This window comes from Eriocheir sinensis, chromosome 30 (genome assembly GCF_024679095.1).
Source record: "Eriocheir sinensis breed Jianghai 21 chromosome 30, ASM2467909v1, whole genome shotgun sequence".
NCBI lineage: Eukaryota > Metazoa > Arthropoda > Malacostraca > Decapoda > Varunidae > Eriocheir > Eriocheir sinensis.
Genome location: NC_066538.1, coordinates 2,084,373 through 2,108,661, shown reverse-complemented (window position 1 = coordinate 2,108,661; position 24,289 = coordinate 2,084,373). Strand labels below are relative to the sequence as shown.

The window sequence follows — 24,289 nt, the reverse complement described above, 5'->3', positions numbered from 1 at the left end:
ATGGGGGAAGTGTAATGGCGCCAGCAGTAGCATCAATAACAACAACAACAACAACATCAACATTTACATAATTAGCATCAGCTGTGTGTGTGTGTGTGTGTGTGTGTGTGTACCAAAGGGATGGGGGAGGGAGGGGGGAGGGGGGCATACTGGTAATACGTGTGTACATACATAAATGTGTACACACGCTTACGTACACATATTTATACGTACATAGCGGGGGGAGAGAGAGAGAGAGAGAGAGAGAGAGAGAGAGAGAGAGAGAGAGAGAGAGAGAGAGAGAGAGAGAGAGAGAGAGAGAGAGAGAGAGAGAGACGTGGAGACAGCAGAGGATTGGCATGGAAGGAGGAGGAATATGAGGAGGAGGAGGAGGAAAAGGAGGAGGAGGAAGAGGAGGGACAAATAAAAAAAATAAAAAAAATGGAAACCCACACATAAATGAATGAAAAGGAAGAGACGTAAATGAAGAACTGAAGAAAGATGACAAAAAAAGAGAAGAGAAAATAAAAAAAAGAATAAAACGAAGTAGGGGATGAAAGGGCACAAAAATAATCAACAACGACAATGATAAAAATGATAATACAAACAAACGGGAATACCAAACAAGGGAGTAAGTCAAACAGGAACCAAAACAAACAAACAAAACAGGGAAAACAAATGCAGGGAAATTAATCAGCTGGCGACCTTTGGCAACGATTACAGCGGCAGCCACAAACGCAAAATGCAAGTAAAAAAAAACAAAACAAAAAAACAAGTACCAAACAGGAGAAAATAAAATAAATAATAATAATAACAATAACAATAATAAAAGCAATAATTATTAACATATTTACAGTAAGCAAAAGGCATATGGAAAGCAGGTTGTTATTATTATTACCATTATTATTTACATTACTTCGCTTTGTTACGCCATTCAAATGCTTTAGGGATTGCATGCTATGGGAAGGGAAGGGGAGGGAGGGAAGGAGGGGGAAGGGAAGGGGCTGGGGCTGTTCATAGGTAGGGGATTAGGGAAGGGGTGGTTGGGGGATTGGCAGTAGCGGTGGTGGTAGAGGCCGTGGTAGTGGTTACAGTGGTGGTAGTTAAAGCAGTGTGACTATTACTGATACTGCTGGTCACTTAAGTACAGCATAAGTAGTAGTAGTAGTAGTAGTAGTAGTAAAGGGAGAGGGGGAGAGAAAGTGGAAGTGAAAAATAAGAAAGGAAAGGATTAAAGGGGAAGGATTAAAGGAGGAGGAGGAAGAGGAGGAGGAGGAGGAGGAAGAGGAATAAAAAAATAAAAAATTGATTGAAACTGAAGAACCAGAGAAGAAAAGAGGGAAAAGAAAAGCATAAGAAAAAAAAGAGTAGGTCAGCCAGAGAAGAAGAAAAGAAGAGGGAAAAGAAGAAGAAGAAGAAAAGCCAGAGTGTGTATCGCATGTTTGAGAAGAATAAAAAAATATATAAAAAAGTAAGAAGAAAAAAAAAGATCCGTGAATAATCTTTTTATCACTTTTGCCTTGGTTTTGATCTTGCAAAATTGGCAGCAACTACAAAGATCAAACTACAGCCAGGCCGGGGGAGGGGGGGAGAGGGGGGAGGGGGAGGAGGAAGGGAAGGGAAGGGAAGGGAGGGGAGGGGAAGGGATGGGGGAGGAGGAAGGGAAGGGAAGGGAAGGGAGATAAGGGCGAGGAAAAGGATGGGAAGAGAAGGGGAGGAAGGGAAGGTGCACGTGTGTGTGTGTGTGTGTGTGTGTGTGTGTGTGTGTGTGTGTGTGAGAGATAGATAGATAGATAGATAGATAGATAGATAGAGAGAGAGAGAGAGAGAGAGAGAGAGAGAGAGAGAGAGAGAGAGAGAGAGAGAGAGAGAGAGAGAGAGAGAGAGAGAGAGAGAGAGAGAGAGAGAGAGCGCATCAAGGCGTTAGTGGTGAGAAGCAAGACTGAACACTTGTTACGAAGCTGGGCGGCAGGTGTGTGTGTGTGTGTGTGTGTGTGTGTGTGTGTGTGTGTGTGTGTGTCGGGCGGTACATTGCAAGGAACAGAGTGGAGCAGCGAAAAGTGTGTGAGGTGCAGAGAGAGAGAGAGAGAGAGAGAGAGAGAGAGAGAGAGAGAGAGAGAGGCGGGGGGGGTCTCAGCAGTAGGCCATGCAAGGCTGTGGCTGTGCAGTGTGGGCGTGGTGTTGCCGGGGTGTGGTGCTGTGTTGGTGTTGCTGGGGTGTGGTGCTGTGGTGGTGTTGTGCTGGTGTTGTGTTGGTTATGTGATGTGGTGTTGGTGGGTGGGAGTGGGGTGGGTGTGGGGGTGGGTGTGGGTGGGGGTGGCGGGTGCGGGAGGGTGTGGTGAGTGAAGGGAGGGGGAGCGCCGCCCCCGGCCGGCCAACATGCAGGGCGTGGTACCATGAGGAGCTCGTCACCGGGGTCGCGGCCGCGCTTCTTGCCCAGCTCGGCGGCAGCAGCAGCGGCTGCGGCGGGCAGCGGTGGGGGCGGCGCCAGGGGCACAGCGGCGGCCGCGGCCGCGACAGCAGCCCCGGGCTATTAGTAGCAGCGGGCAAGCCAAGCGGGCAGCATACAGCACCCAACACAGGCGCCAAGAGCACGAGAAATAAAGAAAGAAGAGGCACGCGTTAACAAAATGGCTAATGTAGAGGTGGAGAGTGGCGGCGGCGCCCCTCATGCAGTGTGTCCGCCCCCCGCCCGCCGCGCCGGCCCGGGGGGCAGAGGGCGGCGGGCGGGGGGGGCGGGGACGGGCGCCGGCCAGTGCAGGTGAGAGTGTGGGCGGCACACGGGACGGACAGTGGCGCCCCGCCCCGCCCCGCCACGGCCTGGCCTCATGCACAGCGGCCCCGCCCCGCCCCGCCACGCCCCGCGCCGCGCCGCGCAGCCCGCGGAGCCGCCGAGGGGGCGGGGACCGCGGGCGGCGGTGAGCCGGCACGCGCGGCACCTACCGTCCTCCAGCAGCCGCCCACGCCACGCCCACGCCGCCACCACGCCCCGCACGCACGCACGCACGCACGCACGCACTCACTCACTCACACACACACACACACACACACACACACACACACACACATGCAGGGGGGCGGGGAGGGGGGGCAGCGTCACGCCCGTAAAGGCGTGACGCAACACTCGCCGCCGCCGCCGCACCAGCACTAATTTTTGGCTCTGCGGCACACCCGCGCCCCCGCCCCCCCCTGCTGTACGGGGCTGTGCGGGGGGCGGGGGCGGGACGTGACCAGACCTCCAAGCAGTACGTCCTCACCCCCCTGGACCCCCTCCCCCTCCCCCGGCAGTCACTCTTGATCACGCTGCTCTAATTCTGTTTAGCGGGGTCCTGCTCCTCGGTGTGTGTGTGTGTGTGTGTGTGTGTGTGTGTGTGTGTGTGTGTGTGTGTGGCGTCACGCTACTCGATGCTAGAGCAAAAAACTAAAACAAAAAACACCACCAACACTATTGACATTCCCTCCCTTCCTTCCCTTCTCCTCATTGACAGTCCCTTCCCTTCCCTCTCTTCCTTTTCTCTCCCTTCGACTCTCTCTCCTTACTCTCATTTCCCTTCCCTTTCCTTCCGTTCCTTTCACCTTCACTCCCATTCCTTCCCTTCCCTTTCCTTCCGTTCCTTTCACCTTCACTCCCATTCCTTCCCTTCCCTTTCCTTCCGTTCCTTTCACCTTCACTCCCATTCCTTTCCTTCCCTTTCCTCGATGCCCTTTTCCTTTCCTCTCTTTCACTTCCCTTCCTTTCCTATTCCTTCACCTACCTCGCTTTTCCTTTCCTTCTCTTCCCTTCCTCCTCTCATTCTTTTCCCTTCCCTTCCCTTCTATCCCGGCCAAGCGAAGGGAAGGGAAATACCCAAGCAGTCCAGATCAATTTTATACTTATGAGAGAGAGAGAGAGAGAGAGAAAGAGAGAGAGAGAGAGAGAGAGAGAGAGAGAGAGAGAGAGAGAGAGAGAGAGAGAGAGAGAGAGAGAGAGAGAGAGAGAGAGAGAGAGAGAGATACGTGACAGAATTCCCAGATATCTCCTCCTCCTCCCCTTCCCCTCCTCCGTCTAACTCTAGGGTCCCAATAAGCCCAATTTTACTTAGTAGGTCTCTCTCTCTCTCTCTCTCTCTCTCTCTCTCTCAATCGTATGTGTGTACGAGAGAGAGAGAGAGAGAGAGAGAGAGAGAGAGAGAGAGAGAGAGAGAGAGAGAGAGAGAGAGAAAAGGAAGATGTACGAGGAATGAATTACTCAGCAGGAAGAAGAAGAGGAGGAGGAGGAGGAGGAGGAGGAGGAGGAGATTAGTTACCTAGACACACCCCAACCTTAATCCTCCTCCTCCTCCTCCTCCTCCTTCTCCTCCTCCTCCTCCTCCTCCTCCTCCTCCTCCTCCTCCTCCCGTTACCTTCTTATCAAACTCTCCGACCTCTTGCTACCCACATTTCATTCCTCCTCCTCCTCCTCTTCCTCCTCCTCCTCCTCCTCCTTCCTCCATCACTTCCTCTGTAAACTAATTCAATTTCTTCTTACTTTCCTCCCCTCCTTCCTTCTTTATCTTCTCTCTTCTCCTTCCTCTTCTTCCTCCTTTCTTCCTCTTCACTTATTTCTTCTTTCCTCTTTCTCATTTTCTCTCTTCCTTCTCCGTATAGTTTTATTTATCTTCCTCTTCCATTCTTTATCTCCTCCTCCTCCTCCTCTTCATTAGCTGTCTCTATTAATCTGTCTCCTTATCTCTCTTTATCTCTTCTTCATTTATTCCCTTTCTCATTCTATCTTCCTCCATCCCTCCTCCTCCTCCTCCTCCTCCTATACGCAATATTAATACAGTTCTTCCTCCTTCCTTCCTTCCTTTCTTCTCCTCCTCTCATCCTTCTTCCTTCTTCTCTCATCATTGTTCTTCCCTTCTTCCTTCCTTCCTCCCTTTCCTTCTCTCATCTCCTTCTTCTTCCTCCGTTTCCTTCTCCTTCTTCTTCCCTTCTCCCTTCCTTCCTTCCTTTCCTTCACTCATCTCCTCCTTCCCTTCTCCTTCTTCTCTCATCATTGTTCTTCCCTTCTTCCTACTTTCCTCCCTTTCCTTCACCTTCTCTCATCCTTCTTCCTTCTTTTCATCCTTCTTCCTCCTCTTTTCCTTTCTTCCTTCCTTCCCTTCTCCTCATCTCCTCCTGTGCATTCTCCTTCTTCTTCCTCTCTTCCTTCCTTCCTCCCTTTCCTTCTCTCATCTCCTGCCCATTCTCCTTCTTCTTCTCCTCTTCCTACCTTCCTCCCTCTTCCTTTTCCTTGCCTCCTTCTTCCCTCCTTCCTTCCTCTCTTCCTTCACACTCCAACACTGCAAATCTCCCTCCTCCTCCTCCTCCTCCCCAATCCTCTCCTCTTCTCCCCCATCACGTTCTGCAAACTGCCTCGAAGCTAGGACAAACACGACCCCTTCTCCTCCTCCTCCTCCTCTTCCTACTCCTCCTCCTCTTCCTATACCTCCCTCACCCCAGCATTCAGACAGGGAAACTGCATTACCTCCTCCTCCTCCTCCTCCTCCATCTCCTCCTCCTCCTCCTCTCACGTGCCGGCTCTCATGGGAATTACGCCCTTATAGGAGAGAGAGAGAGAGAGAGAGAGAGAGAGAGAGAGAGAGAGAGAGAGAGAGAGAGAGAGAGAGAGAGAGAGTCTGCTTGTCTCTAAAATTGCAGCACACAGTTTCACACGCTTCTAAGAGGAGGAGAAGGAGGAGGAGGAGGAGGAGGAGGTGGAGGAGGAGGAGGAGGAGGAGGAGAAGAAAGAGAGATGAAATTAAGAGAGAGAGAGAGAGAGAGAGAGAGAGAGAGAGAGAGAGAGAGAGAGAGAGAGAGAGAGAGAGAGAGAGAGAGAGAGAGAGAGAGAACTATCATTACCACTATCAATATTATTATTATTTTTCTTTGGCGTGTACGAAAATATTTACAACGAATGGAATTGAAACCACTAAACCGCGACTTAAAGGGGATCAGAACTCTCTCTCTCTCTCTCTTAATTACAGTGAAAATACCGCGCGTAACATGAAACACTCTCTCTCTCTCTCTCTCTTATCTCGATGGATCTCCACTTTCTCATCCTCCTCTTATCTCCAATTATTAATGCAGAGGTGGAGGAAATTATCTCTCCTTTCCTCCCTTTCCTCCTCCTGCTACTTCATTTTCCTCTCCTCCTCCTCCTCCTCCTCCTCCTCCTCCCTCATCTTTCTCCCTTATTTCCTTCTTCTCCTCCTACTTCTCATCTTTCTCGTTATGGTTCTCTCTTTCTTTGTATCTCTCTAATAACGTTTCGAAATAATAATAATAATAATAATAATAATAATAATAATAATAATGATTCTGGTCTTTCTCATCTTCTTCCTTTCTTTTCCCTTCTATCTTCTTCCCTTCTTTCCCACTGCTTCCTATTCCACCCTTCTTCTTTTCCTCTTTTTCCTTTCCTTTTCCTATTGTTCCTTTACTTATTTCTTCCTTTCTTTTATTTTTCCTATTCCCTCCTTCCTTCACTTCACATAATATTCCTTTTCCTCTCCTTTCCTAGTGTTCCTATCCTCTCTCTCTCTCTCTCTCTCTCTCTCTCTCTCTCTCTCTCTCTCTCATCACACCTTCAGACGACACCTGAGACTAATTAACAAGGTAGACAGGTATATGTGTGTGTGTGTGTGTGTGTGTGTGTGTGTGTGTGTGTGTGTGTGTGTGTGTGTGTGTGTAAGATGTTGCTTTCGTATGTTTTCTAGCTCTCTCTCTCTCTCTCTCTCTCACACACACACACACACACACCTTTTTTCTACTCCCATTCACCTTCCTTCCTTCCTTCTTTCCTCCACACACACTGATGTACCTGAACCCGTGTGGAGGGAAGGAGGAAGAGAGGGAGGAAAGGTGGTGGTGGAGGTGGCGGTGGTGGGATCGGCCTGGTGGTGGTGGTGGTGGTGGAGGGGGGGCGGTGGTGTTGGCGGTGGGGGTGGGGGGGGTGGGGGTACAGACAACCACTTACTGTATATATCACCACTAAGTCATCACCACCACTGTCATCACCATCATCACCACCGGGAGATATAAGTGATGGTGGTGGTGGTATACACGTAGTCGTAGTGGTGGTGGTGGTGGTGATGAAGGTGGTGGTGGTGGTGGTGGTGGTGATGGCAACCCAAAATTTGCTGGAGAACGGTTGGTGGTGACGGTGGTGGTGGTGGTGGTGAAGGTGGAGGTGGAGGTGGTGGTATTGAAGAGGCAGAATCCATGATGAAGAAGAAGAAGAAGAAGAAGAAGAGGAAGAAGAAGGGATGATTGAAAGACAGTAGCAATAATAGTAGTAATAGTAGCAATAGTAGTAGTAGTAGTAGTAGTAGTAGTAGTAGTAGTAGTAGTAGTAGTAGTAGTAGTAGTAGTAGTAGTAGTAGAATGGATGATGATAATGACACAATAGATATAGATAGACAGAGAATAGAAAAACAACATCAACAACAACAACAACAACAACAACAATGATACGAAGAAGAGAAAGGGAGATAAGAAGAAGAAGAAGGAGAGAAATGGAGAGAAAATTGGAGATAATAAATGGAGGAAAATATCACTGGAACGTCGTCGACCTTTCCCTCTCGCCCGTCCATCTGCCAACTTCGAAAAGGAAAAAAAAAAGAACGGGAGGAAGAAAGGGGGAGAAGGAAGGAAAGGAGGATTGGAGGAAAGGAGGAGAGGTGGAGGAAAAAAAGAGGCCTGTATGCTTCAAAAATGGAGGAAAAAATGTAAAACTGGAGGGAAAAAATGTTGGAGAAATTGTTTTTTTTCTTCTTCTAATTCCTTTTTTTTTTTCTTCTTCACTTCAAAAGGAAATTAACGAAGAAGAGAAAGAAAGAAAGGAAACAAAAGAGCGAGTGAAGAGATGCACTTTCTTCTTTTCTTCTTCTTTTTCTTCTTGTTTTCTTTCTTCTTGTCTTCACTTTTGTTGTTGTTGTTGTTTTTTGTTCGTGTGACAATAAATGAAAACAAACACAAAAAATAACACAAACAACAAAAAACAAGTGAAACAAACAAACAAACAAACATAAATAAACAATAAATCGCTTTTCTCTTTTTCTTTTTTTCCTTTCTTGTTTTTTTTTCTTTGTTTTTTTCTTGATCGATCGCATAAAAAATAATAAAAATAAATAAAAATAAGAAAAATATTACTTGTCCTCTTAATAATAATAAAAACATCGATAATAATAATAATAATAATAATAATAATAATAATAATAATAATAATAATAATAAAAACCGACGGAAAAATTTGGATAAAACTTCAAAAATAAAAATAAATCTAAATTCGCATAAAAAATTATAAAATCCAAATGGACTTTTCTTTGAAGGGGAGAAGGGGGGAGGGGAGAAGGGGGGTGCAAAATATGGGGAGGGGGAGGGGAGAGGAGGGAGACACTTCATATCCAATAGTCTGAAGGGGAGGAGAGGGGGGTGGGGAGATAAGTTGGGGAGGGGAGGATGGGGAGAGGGGAGTGGGGAGAGGGGAGACATATCCAGGCCTCCGCTCCCTCCCCCCCTTAAATATATCTTTCCCTGGGTCCTGGTGGTGGGGAGAAGAGACGAAGAGGGGAGAGAAAAGGGAGAGAAAAAGGGGAGAGGGGAGGAAACAAAGGAGAGAGGGGAGAGAAACGGTCATTTTCCCTCCATTTCTTAACCTTAATATGGGGAGGAGGAGGAGGAAAGAAAAGACGATGAGGGAGGGGAGGAAAGTGAGGGGAGGGGAGGAAAAATAGGGGAGAGGGGAGAGAAACGGTCATTTTCCCTCCATTCTTAATCTTAATATGGGGAGGAAAAGGAGGAAAGAAAAGACGATGAGGGAGGGGAGGAAAGTGAGGGGGAGAGAAAAAGAGGGGAGGGGAGGAAAAATAGGGGAGAGAGGAGAGAAACGGTCATTTTCCCTCAATTTTTAACCTTACTATGGGGAGGAAAAGGAGGAAAGAAAAGACGATGAGGGAGGGGAGGAAAGTGAGGGGTAGAGAAAAGGAGGGGAGGGGAGGAAAAAAAGAGGGGAGAGAAAGTCATTTCCCCTCCATTCTTAACCTTAAATTAAGGAGAGAGAGGGAGAGAAGGAGAGACAAGACGATGAAGATGGGGAGGAAAGTATCTGGAGGGGAGAGGAAACGAGAGGGAGAGGAGGGGAGAGAAAAAGAGGGAGGGGGAGAGAGAGGGAAGAAACAACAAACAAACAAACAAACAAACAGCTGATTTATGCGTGTAGCAGATCGCAGTAGCCTGTGGGGGAGGGGGGAGGTGAGGGTGGTGGGGGGAGGGGGGGGCGGCAGCAGGTGGCGGCGGCGGCGGCGATGGCGGCGGCGGCGGCGGCGGCAGGGGGTATAAGGGGGGGGCAGTGTGGGGGGGAGGGAGAGCAACTACACAATGGGAGGGGTGGGGAGGGAGGGAGGGGGTGGAGAGGGGAGGGCACGTGCTATAGTGAAAAGGGAGGGAGGGGAAAGGGAGGGGAGGGAGGGGGAGGTTAGGGGGGAGAGGGTCACAGTAGCCCCAAAAAAAAAAAAAAAAAAATGGTCACAGTAGCCAAAAAAAAAAAATTGTATTGATTTCTGACATTATTTGACCTCCTGTGACCCCCTGTGTGACCTTGATTTGACCCTCTCTGACCTGACCTGGCCTGACATGACCTAGTCCACTGAAGAACAAAGGCCTTTCCAAACGTCCTCTACCTGGTCCTCTGTCTGGTGTTAGTGTACTCCATCCTGCCCCGGTAAAGGTTCTAATTCCACCTCTCCACCTGGTCCTGTCTGGTGTTAGTGTACTCCACCTTGCCCTGGTAAAGGTTCTAATTCCACCTCTCCACCTGGTCCTGTCTGGTGTTAGTGTACTCCACCTTGCCCCGGTAAAGGTTCTAATTCCACCTCTCCACCTGGCCCTCTGTCTGGTGTTAGTGTACTCCATCCTGCCCCGGTAAAGGTTCTAATTCTACCTCTCCACCTGGTCCTCTGTCTAGTGTTAGTGTACTCCATCCTGCCCCGGTAAAGGTTCTAATTCTACCTATCCACCTGGTCCTCTGTCTGGTGTTAGTGTACTCCATCCTGCCCCGGCAAATGCTCTAATTCCACCTCTCCACCTGGTCATCTGTCTAGTGTTAGTGTACTCCATCCTGTCCCGGTAAAGATTCTAATTCCACCTCTCCACCTGATCCTCTGTCTAAGTGGTAGCGTACTCCATCCTCCCCGGCCAAGGTTCTAATTCCACCTCTCCACTTGGTCATCTGTCTGGTGTTAGTGTACTCCATCCTCCCCGGTAAAGGTTCTAATTCCACCTCTCCACCTGGTCCTCTGTCTGTTTGGTGTTAGTGTACTCCATCCTGCCCCGGTCAAGGTTCTAATTCCACCTCTCCACCTGGTCATCTGTCTGGTGTTAGTGTACTCCATCCTGCCCCGGTCAACTGCTCTAATTCCACCTCTCCATCTGATCCTGTCTGGTGTTAGTGTACTCCATCCTGCCCCGGTAAAGGTTCTAATTCCACCTCTCCACCTGATCCTCTTTCTGCCCTGACTTCTACAATTCCTGGGTTGGCATTCTGTTACTTTGACGGAATACCTTATGAGTCCTGACCTTCGTATCTACTCAAGAGGTCAGGTCAACTCAGGTCAGGTCAAATGAGAGAAGGGAGGGGAGGAAGAGGGGAGGGGGGAAGTGAACTAATATATATCGATGGGGGTGTTTGTCGTGGGGGGCGTAGTGGGGGGCAGAAGAATTGTAGGGAGTGAAAAAGGTAGATTATATAAACTGTTGGAGAAAAGAAGAAATGGTTGGATATAATTTTAATTTCTTTACTAAACACTGAATTGAATTGATATATATATTTTTTTTATAATTCTAGTGATGGGTTTGATGTGAGTGAATGTGTCTGTCTGTCTGTATGTATGTATGTATATATTGATGTGATAGATATATAGATAGGTAGATAAATATAGTTAAGAGATAGATGTTAGTGTGTTTGTGTGTGTTGGTACTGTTGGAGGTGTTGTTGCTGGTGGTGGTGATGGTGACAGAAGTGGTGGTGGTGGTGGTGATTGGGATGGTGATGAGAGCAGGTGCCGTGAAAATGAGAAAGAGAAGAGAAAAGGGAGAAGAAAAGAACAATGATAATAAAATGGAAACACAAGGAAGAGGAGAAAAAATGCAATGGAGGATGAATGAAGGAGGACGAGGAGGAGGAGGAGGAGGGTGAAGAGGAGGACGATTAAAAGGAGGAGTAAAATGAATAAAAAGGATGAAAAGAACAATGAAATGGAAACACAAGGAAGAGGAGGAGAAATAATGCAATGGAAGATGAATGAAGGAGGACAAAGAGGAGGAGGAGGAGGAGGAGGGTGAAGAGGAGAGAGATTAAAAGGAGGAGGAAAAGGAGTATAACGATGGGAATGAGGGATAGAGAGAATGCTATGGAGGTGGAGGATGAAAAGGAGTAGAAGGAGAAGGAGGAGGAGGAGGGCTGGGAGGTACTGCACTGATGAAAATGGAGGTGGAGATAGATGGAGAATGCTAATGATGCTGGTGGTGAAGCGAAAAAGGAGGAGGAGGAGGAAGAGAAGGAGAAAGACAATGGTATACTAATAAAATAAAAAAAGAGTTGAAAATAGAAGTGGAAATGAAAAAATAAAACAAATGGATAGACATGAAGAGGATAAAGTATGAGAGTGCATATCGTAAAAACACAAAGAATAGAGGAGGAGGAGGAGGAAGAGGAGGAGGAGGAGGAGGAGTAGGAGAAGCAGGATGATGATGATGATGATGATGATGATGATGATAGTGTTGGAAATGGAGGAGGATACACACTACAGGAGAAGGAACTTGAGAGGTATACACTGTAGGAGGTGGAGGTGGAGGTGGTGGGGGAGGTAGTGCAGGTAATGGTTTAAGAAGTGGAGGAGGAGGTAGTGGAGAAGGTAGTGCAATGGGAGAACTGGAGGAGGTAGGTGGATAATGGTACAGGTGGAGGAGGAGGAGGAGGAAGAGGAGGTGGACTAGGAGCAGGAGGAGGTGCCTACCACGGGCTGGTGTTGTGCGATGCGCCCTTGGCCCGCTCTTAGCTGGGCCTGTAGGTGCGGGGGGGGGTGGAAGTAACGACAGGGATCACGGGTACAGCGGCTCTTCACAGCATCCATGCAAACTGTGACTGTGCCCTCGTCACTGGTACACACGTGGTCGGGCGGATGTGCGAATCGACACTCTACCTCAGGCCGCTTGCACGCACCCCGCTGAAACTCCCGACAGACCTAGAGGCAGAAGATGACCTACTACAGCCAGCCAGCCAGCCCTTAGCAGCGGACACCGGGGCGGGGCGGGGCAGGGTGAGGCAGGGTGAGGCAGGGTTGGCAGGGTGGTGTGGGTGTGAGGGTGGGTGGTGCAGTGGGGTTTTCAAGTTGTTTTGGGTGCTTGGATATGTGATGTGTGTGTGGGTGTGGGGGGTTGGCGGGGCGGGCGGGGCAATGCTGTGGGCGTGGCTTCTCCTGCTCGCTAAGTCCTCGTTTGTTTTTTCGCTGTTGTGTTGCGAGTTTTGGGTCTGAACGATTTTGTGGATTGAACGCGACTTTTTAGTATGTCTGTTTTTTTTTGTTGTTTTTTTAACTCGATTTTATTTATTTTTTTCAGTGTTTTCGTTTGACTATCTTTTCGTGAGGGTGGTTTTGACCTTGACCTTTCCTGATGTTGATACCGTTTCCGTTCTCTTTGTGTTTTTTTTTATATATATATAATTCAGTCAGACGGTGTTTTCTTTTACGCTATTTTTTTTTGTTGTTATGAAGTGAATACAAAAAAACAAAAAAAAACTTTAAAAAAATCATCTGTAAAAACCGAGAACGAGAGTTTCTAAATGTTTTCTTAATTCACCGACTTTTCTTCTCTTTTTTTCTGTACTTTTCACTTCGGTCTTACTTGCATTACACTGACAGTACTACACAGTGGTGACTTACGGGCCATACTTACATCATTTACTCCTTTTTATATTTCTTCCTTACTCTACTTAACATTAGCACTGACTTATGGTCCTTACTGTTTTCTTTTATTTCATTTATTTATTTTGTCAATCTCTTATTTCATCCGTCTGTCTTCCTTATAACAAACACACACAAAAAACACTTCACCTGCCGTTCTCTTCACCTTCCTACTCCCCTCATATCACACCTGTACGCTAGGCAATCAGGGAGGAGGAGGAGGAGGAAGAGGAGGAGGAGGAGGACAGGTGAGTGAGGGCGTGAAAGGGAAAGGACCAAAAATCCCCAAAACCGAAAAAAAAAAAAATCACCTGGTCACCGAACCCTCACAAAAAAACACACACACTAACACACACTAAACAACGCGAGGACTTAGCGTGCGAGGGGGGCGGGAGGGGGGCGTGAGGGGGGTGATATAGTGGTGGTGGGGGGAGGGGGGGGTAGCACAGCCAGCCATAGGGGGGGGCGTGAGAGGGGGGCGCAGCGGCAAGGGCGGAATGCAGCTGTTTTTTGAGCGATAGAATAGTAGGGGGGGGGTGAGGGGGAGGGAGGTGAAGGGGGGGAGGGGGGAAGAGAGGGGGGGGAGGTGTATGTATGTATGTGTGCGTGTGTGCGTGTGAGGGTGTGGGTAAGTAGCTGCTGGTATGTACGTGTGTGTGTGCGTGTGTGTGTGTGTGTGTGAGGGAAGGGGCGGGGAAGGTTGGGGAAATGGGGGAAGGGAGGGGAGGGAGGTATGGAGGGGGTGTATGTAGGGGGCGCTGCTGCTGGGGGAGTGAAGAGCGGCGGCTGCAGTGTTGTGGAAGTGCTGTAAGAGGAGGAGGAGGAGGAGGAGGAGGAGGAGGAAGAGGAGGAGGAGGAGGAGGAGGAGGAGCAGGAGGAGGAGGAAGACTAGACTGAAAGGAAAGTTATAGGAAAAGATGGAAGCTTCGAAAGTATAGAGGAGGAGGAGGAGGAGGAGGAGGAGGAGGAGGAGGAAGATAAAGAAGGAAGGAGAAGGAGAGGAATATTCAAATAGATAAAAGCAGAAGAGACAAGATTACGAGAGAGAGAGAGAGAGAGAGAGAGAGAGAGAGAGAGAGAGAGAGAGAGAGAGAGAATACCTTTTACAGCCGACGGGAGAAAGAGAGACACGAAGCTTAAAAGGGAGGGAAAGGGAGGAGGAGGAGGAGGAGGAGGAGGGGATTGACACACAGGGGACCAGAAACATCACACAAAAGCCTCGGTCAACACAAGCCTCTTTTTTGGTCATATTTAAATCCCCCCTGAAAAAGAAAACGGGACCGAGCAGCGAAAGAGAAAACGGAGGAGTGAGGCGGCGAGAGAAAATGGGAGGTGCGAGGCGACGAAGAGAAGGTAAAAAAATAAAAAAATAAAATGTCACTTTGGTAATTCTCCTTTTATATAATTCTCTTTTTTTCATTCTCGTTTTTTCGTATACGGTTTAAATAATCGATGCTAGACAAACTAACAACAATAATAATAATAATAATAATAATAATAATAATAATAATAATAATAATAATGTCAGCCTTCAGTAATTCTTTGTTTTTAATCGATTGACAAATAAAAAGATAAAATTAATGACCGTTTCATAGTTCTTTTTTTACTCACACAAATAAAAAGAAAAAATATAGAAATGTCTTGTCATCGTTAAATAATTCTTTTTTTTTTTAACTCAGCAACAAATTAAAGAACAAAAAATATATATAAACTTTTCATAATCATTTTTTCCACCTCGCTGTTTTCTTTTTCACTCGTCTTTTCTTCTTCAACGGTCAATGAATTCCAAACTGTCTCTCTCTCTACAGCAATACAGAGCAACAACGCTAACTTCTATACTGCTTTTATGTCTTAGTTGTATTCCAAATTCTCCCTTTCTATATATAAATAAAGATAACGGTAACTTCTTTCGTTGTGGTTCAAGTTCTCCCTTTCTATACATAAACACTACTAATGGTAACGTTTTTAGCCCTTGTTGTGATTGGAGTTCTCCCTTTCTATGAATAAACATAACTAATGGTAACGTTTTTCTCTTTCGTTGTGATTGGAGTTCTCCCTTTCTATAAATGAACACAACTCATGGTAACGTTTTTCGCTTTCGTTGTTGTCCAAGCTATATACAAACACAACTCATGATAACGTTTTTCGCTTTCGTTGTTGTCCAAGCTATATACAAACACAACTCATGGTAACGTTTTTCGCTTTCGTTGTTGTCCAAGCTATACACAAACACAACTCATGGTAACGTTTTTCGCCCTTGTTGTGGCTGGAGAGGAGTGACTTCAGCAATGCGTTCCAGCGAGGGATAAAAGAAATGCTCACGAGATGGCAGCACTTTCGTCACGCTCCCTTATCGCTTACTCCTTGATCGTGACACCGTGAAACTTCTACCTACCTCGTAAATTCCTACCGGTGCGAGTGTCTACTTGAGTGTCTCCCTTTCTATATATAAACAACACTAATGGTAATGTTTTAAGCCTTCGTTGTGGTTCAGGTTCTCCCTTTCTATATGTAAACAAAACAAACTAAATTCAAAACTGTTTACCTCTTTTGTTGTCTTCCAAGATCTCCCTTTCTACGCAATACAATGGATGTTTCTAAATCGTGTATCGCCTTTGTTGTGTTCAGAGTTCTCCCTCACCACGAGACAACAAATGTTACCAACTCAAATGCCAACACCAGCTTCTTAACTTTCTCTTTAGTCTCCCATTTTCTCTTTTATTTCTATTTTTTTTCTTCTCGTTCTTTATATTTTCACAGCCTCCGTTTCCTTCTTTTCTACGTTATGCATTATTATCTTTTCTATTTCCTCGTCTCCTTTTCTCCTTTTGAGTTTCTTTCCATTTTTTTTCTAATCACATATATTCTCTCTTTATCAATCTTCTCCGTTTTCCCTTCCTCTCTTCACTCTTCCCTATTATCTTGGTCTCCTTTTTCCCCTTTTTTCCCCAACTCAATTATCTCTTTACTTCTCTTATGATTCTTTTAATTCCCACACTTTTCTTCCCTTTCTTCATTATCTTAGTTTTTTTTCCATTCTATTCTCTGTTCCTCTTCTCAGTCTCCCTTTCTCCCTTTGCTTCTCCCTTTATTATAGCGTCCTCTGTTTTATCATCCACTTATTACTTTTATTTTTTTCCCTTTGTTCTTTTTTTTCCTGGCAATGACCTGAGGATGAGTTGTATCTGGCCCTGTGGAGAGGAGGAGGAGGAGGAGGAGGAGAGGGGTCAAGTAGATTACAGAAATCCCGTCGGCTTTTAACGAGGAGAAGGAGGAGGAAGAAGAGGAAGGAAAAGGAGAAAAGAATAGCTCCTCATCTTCCAATAGACGAAGATAGATGGACAGAGAGAGAAAGAGGAAGATAGAAAGAGACACAGACTTCATCATTATCGTGTTTATTTTTAAGTTATGTCTATTTCCTCTTTATTAGAAACACTTGGGCACTCAGACACACCAGAGGAGGAGGAGGAGGAGGAGGAAGGGAGGAGGAGGGCGCACTCACTAGCACTACTTCCCTCTCCTCCTCTTCCCTTTCCTTTCCTCCCTATCTTCCTTAAGTAAACCAAAGGAAGAAGGTGAAGGAAGAAGGGGAAAGGAGGAGGAGGAGGAGGAGGGAGAGGAGTGACTTCAGCAATACGTTCCAGCGAGTGATAAAAGAAATGCTCTCGAGATGGCAGCACTTTCGTCAAGCTCCCCTATCGCTTACTCCTTGATCGTGACACCGTGAAACTTGAACCTGCCGCGTAAATTTCTACCGGCATGAGTTTCTACCTGAGTAAGTGATTTCTACCTGTATAATCAGCGTGGAATTCGTACATCTCATTAGTAAGAGTGTGAAGTTTCTACCTCTCTAATTTTCATAGCAAAAGCGTGATTATTTTCGCGTTGTCACTGGTAACATCTCAGTGACTATGAATCAGATTTTAGAGTACTATTAACGGAAGAAAATATGGCTGTAATTGAAGCTGTTGTTTTTGCTAGGTAGGTGAAACTCAGTTTGAAGAGAACGTATCCAAGCGTTCAATTGTTAAGTGTTGGCGGAATGAAAAATAAAATGTAGTTGAAGTATCATTAACGGAAAAAACGGTTGTAATTGAAGTTTTTGTTTTTTTGCTATGTAGGTGAAAGTCAGTTTAAAGAGAACGTATCCTAGAATTCAATTGTAAAGTATTGGCGGAATGAAAAATAACATGTAGTTGAAGTATTATTAACGGGAAAAACATGGTTGTAATTGAAGTTTTTGTTTTTTGCTATGTACGTGAAAGTCAGTTTGAAGAGATCGTATCCAAGCATTCAATCGTTAAGTGTTGGCGGAATGAAAAATAAAATGTAGTTGAAGTATCATCAACGGAAAAAACATGGTTGTAATTGAAGTTTTTGTTTTTTTCCTAGGTAGGTGAAAGTAAGCTTGAAGAGATCGTATCCAAGCATTTAATCGTTAAGTGTTGGCGGAATGAAAAATAAAATGTAGTTGAAGTATCATTAACGGAAAAAAAACGGTTGTAATTGATGTTTTTGTTTTTTTGCTAGGTAGGTGAAAGTAAGCTTGAAGAGAAGGTATCCAACCAAGCATTCAATTTGTTATGTGTTGGTGGGATGATAATTAAAATGTGGATTAAATGTTTACTTTCATATGTCGGTGAAAATTAGTCCGAGGAACGTCTGAACGCAACCAACCATAACGTGCTACAGGAAACGGAAGGAAACGCGTCTAAACTTTGCCCTTCAAGAAATCACGTGACTAAGTGCCGCATTCTAAACATATCGGAGCCCAAGAACACTTTTGACAAGGCTTTCACAGGAGTTTGGGGCATTTCCAGTGGTAGTTTTATGACCCTGGTGGTAGTTTAATTATTCTTTTGTGCCGCGAACCTACAAAAAACACTAATTATAACGCGATTGATCTCCTTTTCGGCCTTTGGGAATAGTTGATGTGAGGGGTGGAGGCGTCTGGCAACACCGACCTCAGTGTTGCCATATCCTGAGCTCCGTTTTCTGTTTACGTCGCTGGAACGAATTATGCCAAGGAGTGGAGGAGGAGGTGGTGGTGGTAGTGGATCTGAGTGCCCGGTGGTGTTGGCAGGTGGAGTGTAGCAGTAATAGTAGTAGTAGTAGTAGTAGTAGTAGTAGTTAGGAGGCGTGCAAGGGGGCGGTGGTAGGGGGCGGCGGTGGTGGTGGTGGGTTTCTCTCTCTCTCTCTCTCTCTCTCTCTCTCTCTCAACCGGAGGAGGCAGATTTATAGGTCTTGACAAGGGAAGGAGGAGGAGGAGGAGGAGGAGAAGGAAAGAGGGAGGAAGGAAGGACGAGGGGGAAGGAGGGGAAAGGACGAAGGGAAACACACACACACACACACACACACACACACACACACACACACACACACACACACACACACACACACACCACCTTACCAAAACACCAAACCCCGAACAAAAATACCAAAACCACCAACCGCCAGACCTTCCTCGCACGAAAGTAGAGAGGAAGAAAGAAGGAGGAGGAGTTGGAGGTATTCAGGAGTAGGAGGAGGAGGAGGAGGAGGAGGAGGAGGAGATTGAATTAACGAAAGAAACACTACCTCACTGCATTATCAAATCAACTGAGGAGGCAAGCGTTCTGTCACGGCATGCAGGCTTAGCGGGCAACCAAGATAGCATGCATAGGCCGGGCAGCAGACACACAGCGACAGACACAAGCAATGGATCGAGAGAGGAGAAGGGGGCGGGGGCGGCGGCGGCGGGCGTAAGGAAAGGGGGGGGGGGAGTGGAGGGTCGCGAAGGTTGCAAGATGAAGACACAGGGGAGGGGGGTTGTGGGTTGGGGGGTGCTGTTGCCTGCCCTGCAAACCTAGTGGGGTGTGCGCGGTGTGGGGTGAAGGACGCTGAGGGAGAGCGAGGTGCAGTGTGGGGGAAACATCGAACACCTTTTCTGAGCCTGCATTTGGGGGTGTGGGGTGTGGGGTGATAGCATTGCCTAGAGCTAGCGAGCGATGGGGTGAGGGGAGATGGGGAGAAGAAGGAGGGAGAGGAGAGGAAGGAGGGAGAGTGTGCGAGCGAGCGTCATGAGCAAAGACTTGGGGGGAGAGAAAAGACGAAGAGGGGTGAAGAAAGGGGAGAAGACGGGGGTATAGTTGGGGGTGATTTGAACCTGACCTGATGGGGGTGGGGGCGGGTGGGGGAGGCGACGCGTGGAGATGGAGGTGGAGGAGGTTGTGGAGGAGTTCTTGAATCCGAAACTGAGATCGTCTTTGCTAACGTCTAAATAATGCTATACTGACCCCCTTAATATTTTTGGAGGGGGGCGGGGGGGCGGGGGGTGATGGTGGTAATGGTGAGAATAGTGGTGATGGTAGTGATGTGGTGGTAGTGGTGATGTGGTGGTGATGCTAGCTGGTTTTTGGGTGGTGTTGATGGTGGTGATGATGGTGGTGGTGATACTAGCTGTTTTTTGAGTGGTGGTGATGGTGGTGGTGATGGTGATAGTGGTGATGATGGTGATGATGATGATGATGATGAAAAAAAAAACCTCGTGATTCTAGTGACAATATAAATAACAATGACAATATGAAGATAATGAAAGTGAATACGATAACTCAACTGATAAAGATAGTGAAGATGATGATAATGATTTAACTAACAGGGAGCACATACATCCGGGGGCGCGTCGCTTCACTCACTCGCCAATGACTTAAAACAATGAAAAAAAAAATGATGATAGGATGCTTACAAGAACTAAACTAACGAAGATGATGATGATGATGATGGGGGAGCATACATCCGGGGGTGCGTCGCTACACTCACTCGCCAATGACTTAGACAATGAAAATGAAAATGGTGACAGAAGGCTAAATGAAAATTAAGATAATAATGAAGATGAAAATAATGATAAAGATGATGATGATGAGGGAGCATACATCCGGGGGCGCGTCGCTACACTCACTCGCCAATGACTTCGACAATGAAAATGAAAATTGTGATAGAAAGCTCAATGAAGATGAAGATAATGATGAAGATGAAAATAATGATAAAGATGATGATGATGATGATGGGGGAGCATACATCCGGGGGCGCGTCGCTACACTCACTCGCCAATGACTTCGACAATGAAAATGAAAATGGTAACAGAAGGCTAAATGAAGATAATGATAAAGATGATGATAGACAATGAAAGTGAAAATAAATGAAAGTGAAAACGGAGAATGCTGGAATGATACAATGCTGGCGAGAACTAAACTAACGATGATGATGGTGATGATGAGGGTGGTGGTGATGGTGGTGGAGGTTTGAAGAGCAGACAACTAGCCAGGTGGGATGGTAATTAGCCTTAGTAAATTACAGGTAGGCAGTGGGGTTACCGCCTCGGCCGGCTCTCATCCCGTAATAATAATAATAATAATAATAATAATAATAATAATAATAATAATAATGGGAATAAGTAATGATAAGAATAATGAATAAATAACTAGAATGGTAATAATTATAGTGGTAGTGGTAGTAGTGGTTATAGTAGTAGTAGTAGTGGTAGTAGTAGTTGTAGTAGTAGTAGTAGTAGTAACATTTAAGAACCGGGGAAATTATAATGAGCTAAAAAATAATAATTACTTACAACATTCAATATATAATAACAGTAATAAATAATAATAGTAATAATCCATTCATATATATAATGATAACAATAATATCGTTGAAAAAAAAAATCTTATGAAAAATTGACGTTCGCATATGAAGGAAAAAATATGAAAAAAATGAAAAAAAGAAAAATATTGATGTAGCCGACTATGAGAAAAGCGAGAAAAAAATAGTTATGGAGAAAAAAAATGAAAAATGGGAAAAAACGGGAGATTAAGAACAAAAATAAAGAAAAAAATTAAAAAAAAGTAAAATATATATACATAAAAAAACAAAAAACAAAATCGATGCATGTCAATACTTATTATGTCCTTCGTTACAACACACACACAGACAGACAGACAGACATTCAAAAATAAGCAAAAAAAAATAAAATAAAATAAAAAAAATCGAAAAAACAAAATCCAAAAAAATTAGATGAAAAAATAATACAAAAATAAATAATAAATAAATAAACTAGATAAATAGGCGTGTATATAAATGTTGAATATATATATGAATGTTGGAGGCAAGACAATTAATTATACAGCACAAAGAGAGATTATATACAAATTACATCATTAGGGAAAGACACATCAAATAATAATAATAGTAATAATAATAATAGCAGTAATAATTAATAATGGGTCATAATTATTAATGCTGGTTATATATAAAAGGTTGTAAATAGTAAATAGTACACGTTTATAATTAGAGAAATCGAGGACAAACAAACAAACAAACAGGTATTAAACAGGTGTGAGTCAGGTGTTTGTGGGTTACTGTTTTTTTTTGTGTGTGTTAATTAGACGTACACAAACACACACATACACAGACACATACGTACATGAAGAAACAAACACACACACATACACACACGTTAGAACACATACATACACAAACACACACATACAGTTAAAACAATCACACACACATACATGATATTTACGTACACAAACACACATACACACACAACACAACACAAAAAAAGAGTAGGTGGAAAACTGTTTTGTGGGGGTTAGAAGTTTTACATAATATTATATCAAGTTAGGAAACACAAAAAAATATATAAATAATTACACGATATATATATTAAAAAAAGGAGGAGGAAAGAAAGAGGGAGTGTTTGGGGGAGGGGAATAGGATAGAGAATAATAAAAAGAGGAATAAGAGAGGAACAAGACAACAATAATAATAATAATAAAAATGATTAATGCAATAATGACAACAATAACAATAACAACAATAATAATGATGAATGGCCTGAAAAAGAGAGAATTAACAAGATAAAAGAAAATATAAAAGAATAAGAAAAAAATTATAAGAATTACAAACTTGACATATGTAATAATCATAATTTTTAAAGGTCACCGAGAGAGATATTTAGATAATTAAGTGAAAGGAGGCAATAAGAGGCAGTAGTAATGAAGTCATAACAAACAACACTACAGTAATAATAATAATAATAATAATAATAATAATAATAATAATAATAATAATAATGATCATAAGTTTCTGAGCTAATAAAATACTTCAGTTATGCTTCCTCTCAGTGAGTTAGAGAAAAAAAAAGGAAAAAAATATGAAAAGAAATAGACGAGGGAAAAGAAGAGAAAAAGAAAGGACAAAGAAAAAGGAAAATACGAGAAAACAGAAAAAGAAGAGAAAAAGGATAAATGAGGAAAGAAGAGAAAAGGAAAAAAGGAGAAAGAGAAGGGAAAAAGGAAAAAAAGGAAAAGAAAAAAAAAAGAAAGAGAGGAAGCCTATTTTAACATGCATGCCTGCCAAAGAGGAAGAGGAAAAAGAGGAAGAGAGGAAGAAGAGGAGGAGGAAGAGGAAGGAAGACTGGGAGTAAAGGTTCATAAAGTTTTTCCCTCTTTCTTCCTCTTCCTCTTCCTTAACCCCCATTTCCTCCTCCTCCTCCTCCTCCTCCTCCTCCTCCTAAACCATGCTAACAAGCTTTTTATTTTAATTAACTATCTAATAAAAACTCAATTATTCTCTACAACAAACTAACAATAATAATAATAATAATAATAATAATAATAATAATAATAATAATAATAATAATAATGTTACTCTAAATACTGAAAAAAGTAAAAATAAATAAATAAATAAATAAAAAACTATGTGTGTGTATCTTAAAATCTCTCTAAATTCATGTACACCTTTCAAACCTAGTCTTACGTACACAGGAAAGCCTTATGTACGTTTATGTGCACCAAATAGTGAAGCTGTGTGCGTATCTTAACTGACATGTACGTATACACTGTAAGGCAAAAGTACACATAGAAATATACATACATGGGAATACACATAGGGAGGGGAGGAGGAGGAGGAGGAGGGGGAGGGGAAGAAGAGAGGGGTTGGGATGGAAGAGGAAGAGATGGGATTGAGGAGGAGGGGAAGGAGGAAGAGGAGGAGGAAGAGGGGGAGGAGGAGGAGAGGGATGGGGATGGAAGAGGAAGAGATGAGGAGGAGGAGGAGGAGGAGGAGGAGGAAGAGAGGAGGTTTGGAGAGAGAGAGAGAGAGAGAGAGAGAGAGAGAGAGAGAGAGAGAGAGAGAGAGAGAGAGAGAGAGAGAGAGAGAGAGAGAGAGAGAAGAAGCGGAAGAAGGCAGCCACGAAGTATTTGCCTCCTCCTCCTCCTCCTCCTCCTCCTCCGTCATCATGAAGAAGCTTAAGGTTAACGATGCAGGAAAAGAAGTGAAAAGAGGAAAAAAAATATTAAAAGGAGGAAAATTCTCTTCATTAATCGATTTTTCTTTTTTATTTACTTTTTATTTATATTTATTTATTTATTTATTTATCACATTTTATCTTTCTCTTGTTTTCTATTATTTCTCTCTTTGTCTTTCTCTTCCTCTTATGCTTATTTTTATTTTATCATTTATTTTTTTATCACTTTTCTTACCTCTCTCTTTTTTTCTTTCTCTTCTCTTTCTCTGTTTTACTCTTTCTCTTTATTTATTCTTATTTACATTTATTTTCCTTATTTCCTTTATTTCGTTATCTATGTCTTGTTTTCATCATATTTTCATTTATTTATTTTTATTTTTTCCTTTCTCTTACATTCATTCTTTTCTTCTTCCTCTAACGTTTATTTCCTATTTCCATTTCCTTCATCTACTCAATTTACTAATCTTCTTTTTCCTTTCTCCTTCTTTACTTAACATTATTCACCCTCCTCCGTTATTTTCCTTCACCAACAAAGGATATTTTTTCATTTTTTTTTTCTTCTTCATCCCTTCTTAATCTATTTAGAAAGTTGAATTAATCCCTTTAAAGCATGAGGCGGAAGGGAAGAGGAGGAGGAGGAGGAAATAGATGGGGAAAATATGAGTGAAGAGTGGAAGAGATGAGAAGAACGAGGAGAAGGAAAGGGGAAACTAAAGAAAAGTGAAAGTGAAAGGATGAGGATATGAAGGAACGAGGAGGAGAGAAAGGGAAGCAAAAAACAGGAATTAAGGAAAAGGGAAGGTAAGGAACAGACAGGAAAGAGTAAGGTAGGGAGGATGGGAACACGGGTAAGGTTGGTAATTATAGGTAAGAATAGAAAAGGTAAGGATAAAGGGAGGCATCAAGGTAAGAAAAACAGGTAAGAGACAGGTAATGGGGGCCAGGTATTCACAGGTAATGGAGGAAAGTAAAACAGGTAAGGTTGGTAATTAGCCAGGTGTTCACAGGTAGGGTAAGACAGGTGAGGTTGGTAATTGGAACAGGTATTCACAGATAAGGTAAA

The 24,289-nt window shown here is 44.1% G+C and overlaps 1 protein-coding gene and 1 long non-coding RNA gene across 11 annotated transcripts in view; one reads left to right on the top strand and one right to left on the bottom strand.

The window, feature by feature from the left end:
• LOC127005431 (muscleblind-like protein 2a) overlaps positions 1 to 24,289 on the bottom strand; it is a 229,880-nt gene that overhangs the window by 6,203 nt on the left and 199,388 nt on the right. For 7 of the 10 annotated variants that reach the window (XM_050874275.1, XM_050874272.1, XM_050874269.1 and 4 more), the window contains 2 exons: positions 11,997 to 12,224; positions 2,375 to 2,509 (listed from right to left, as the gene is read on the bottom strand). The exons of 1 other annotated variant lie outside the window; for it this stretch is intronic. In XM_050874275.1, the coding sequence (XP_050730232.1) occupies positions 2,375 to 2,509; positions 11,997 to 12,224 (363 nt within the window). The remainder of the gene's footprint in view (positions 1 to 2,374; positions 2,510 to 11,996; positions 12,225 to 24,289) is intronic. 2 more of the 10 variants (XM_050874277.1, XM_050874278.1) reach the window with 2 other exon arrangements.
• Positions 14,874 to 23,148, top strand: LOC127005435 (uncharacterized). Its single transcript, XR_007758523.1, has 2 exons — positions 14,874 to 17,363; positions 17,502 to 23,148. It is a non-coding gene; the product is annotated as an uncharacterized LOC127005435 (long non-coding RNA).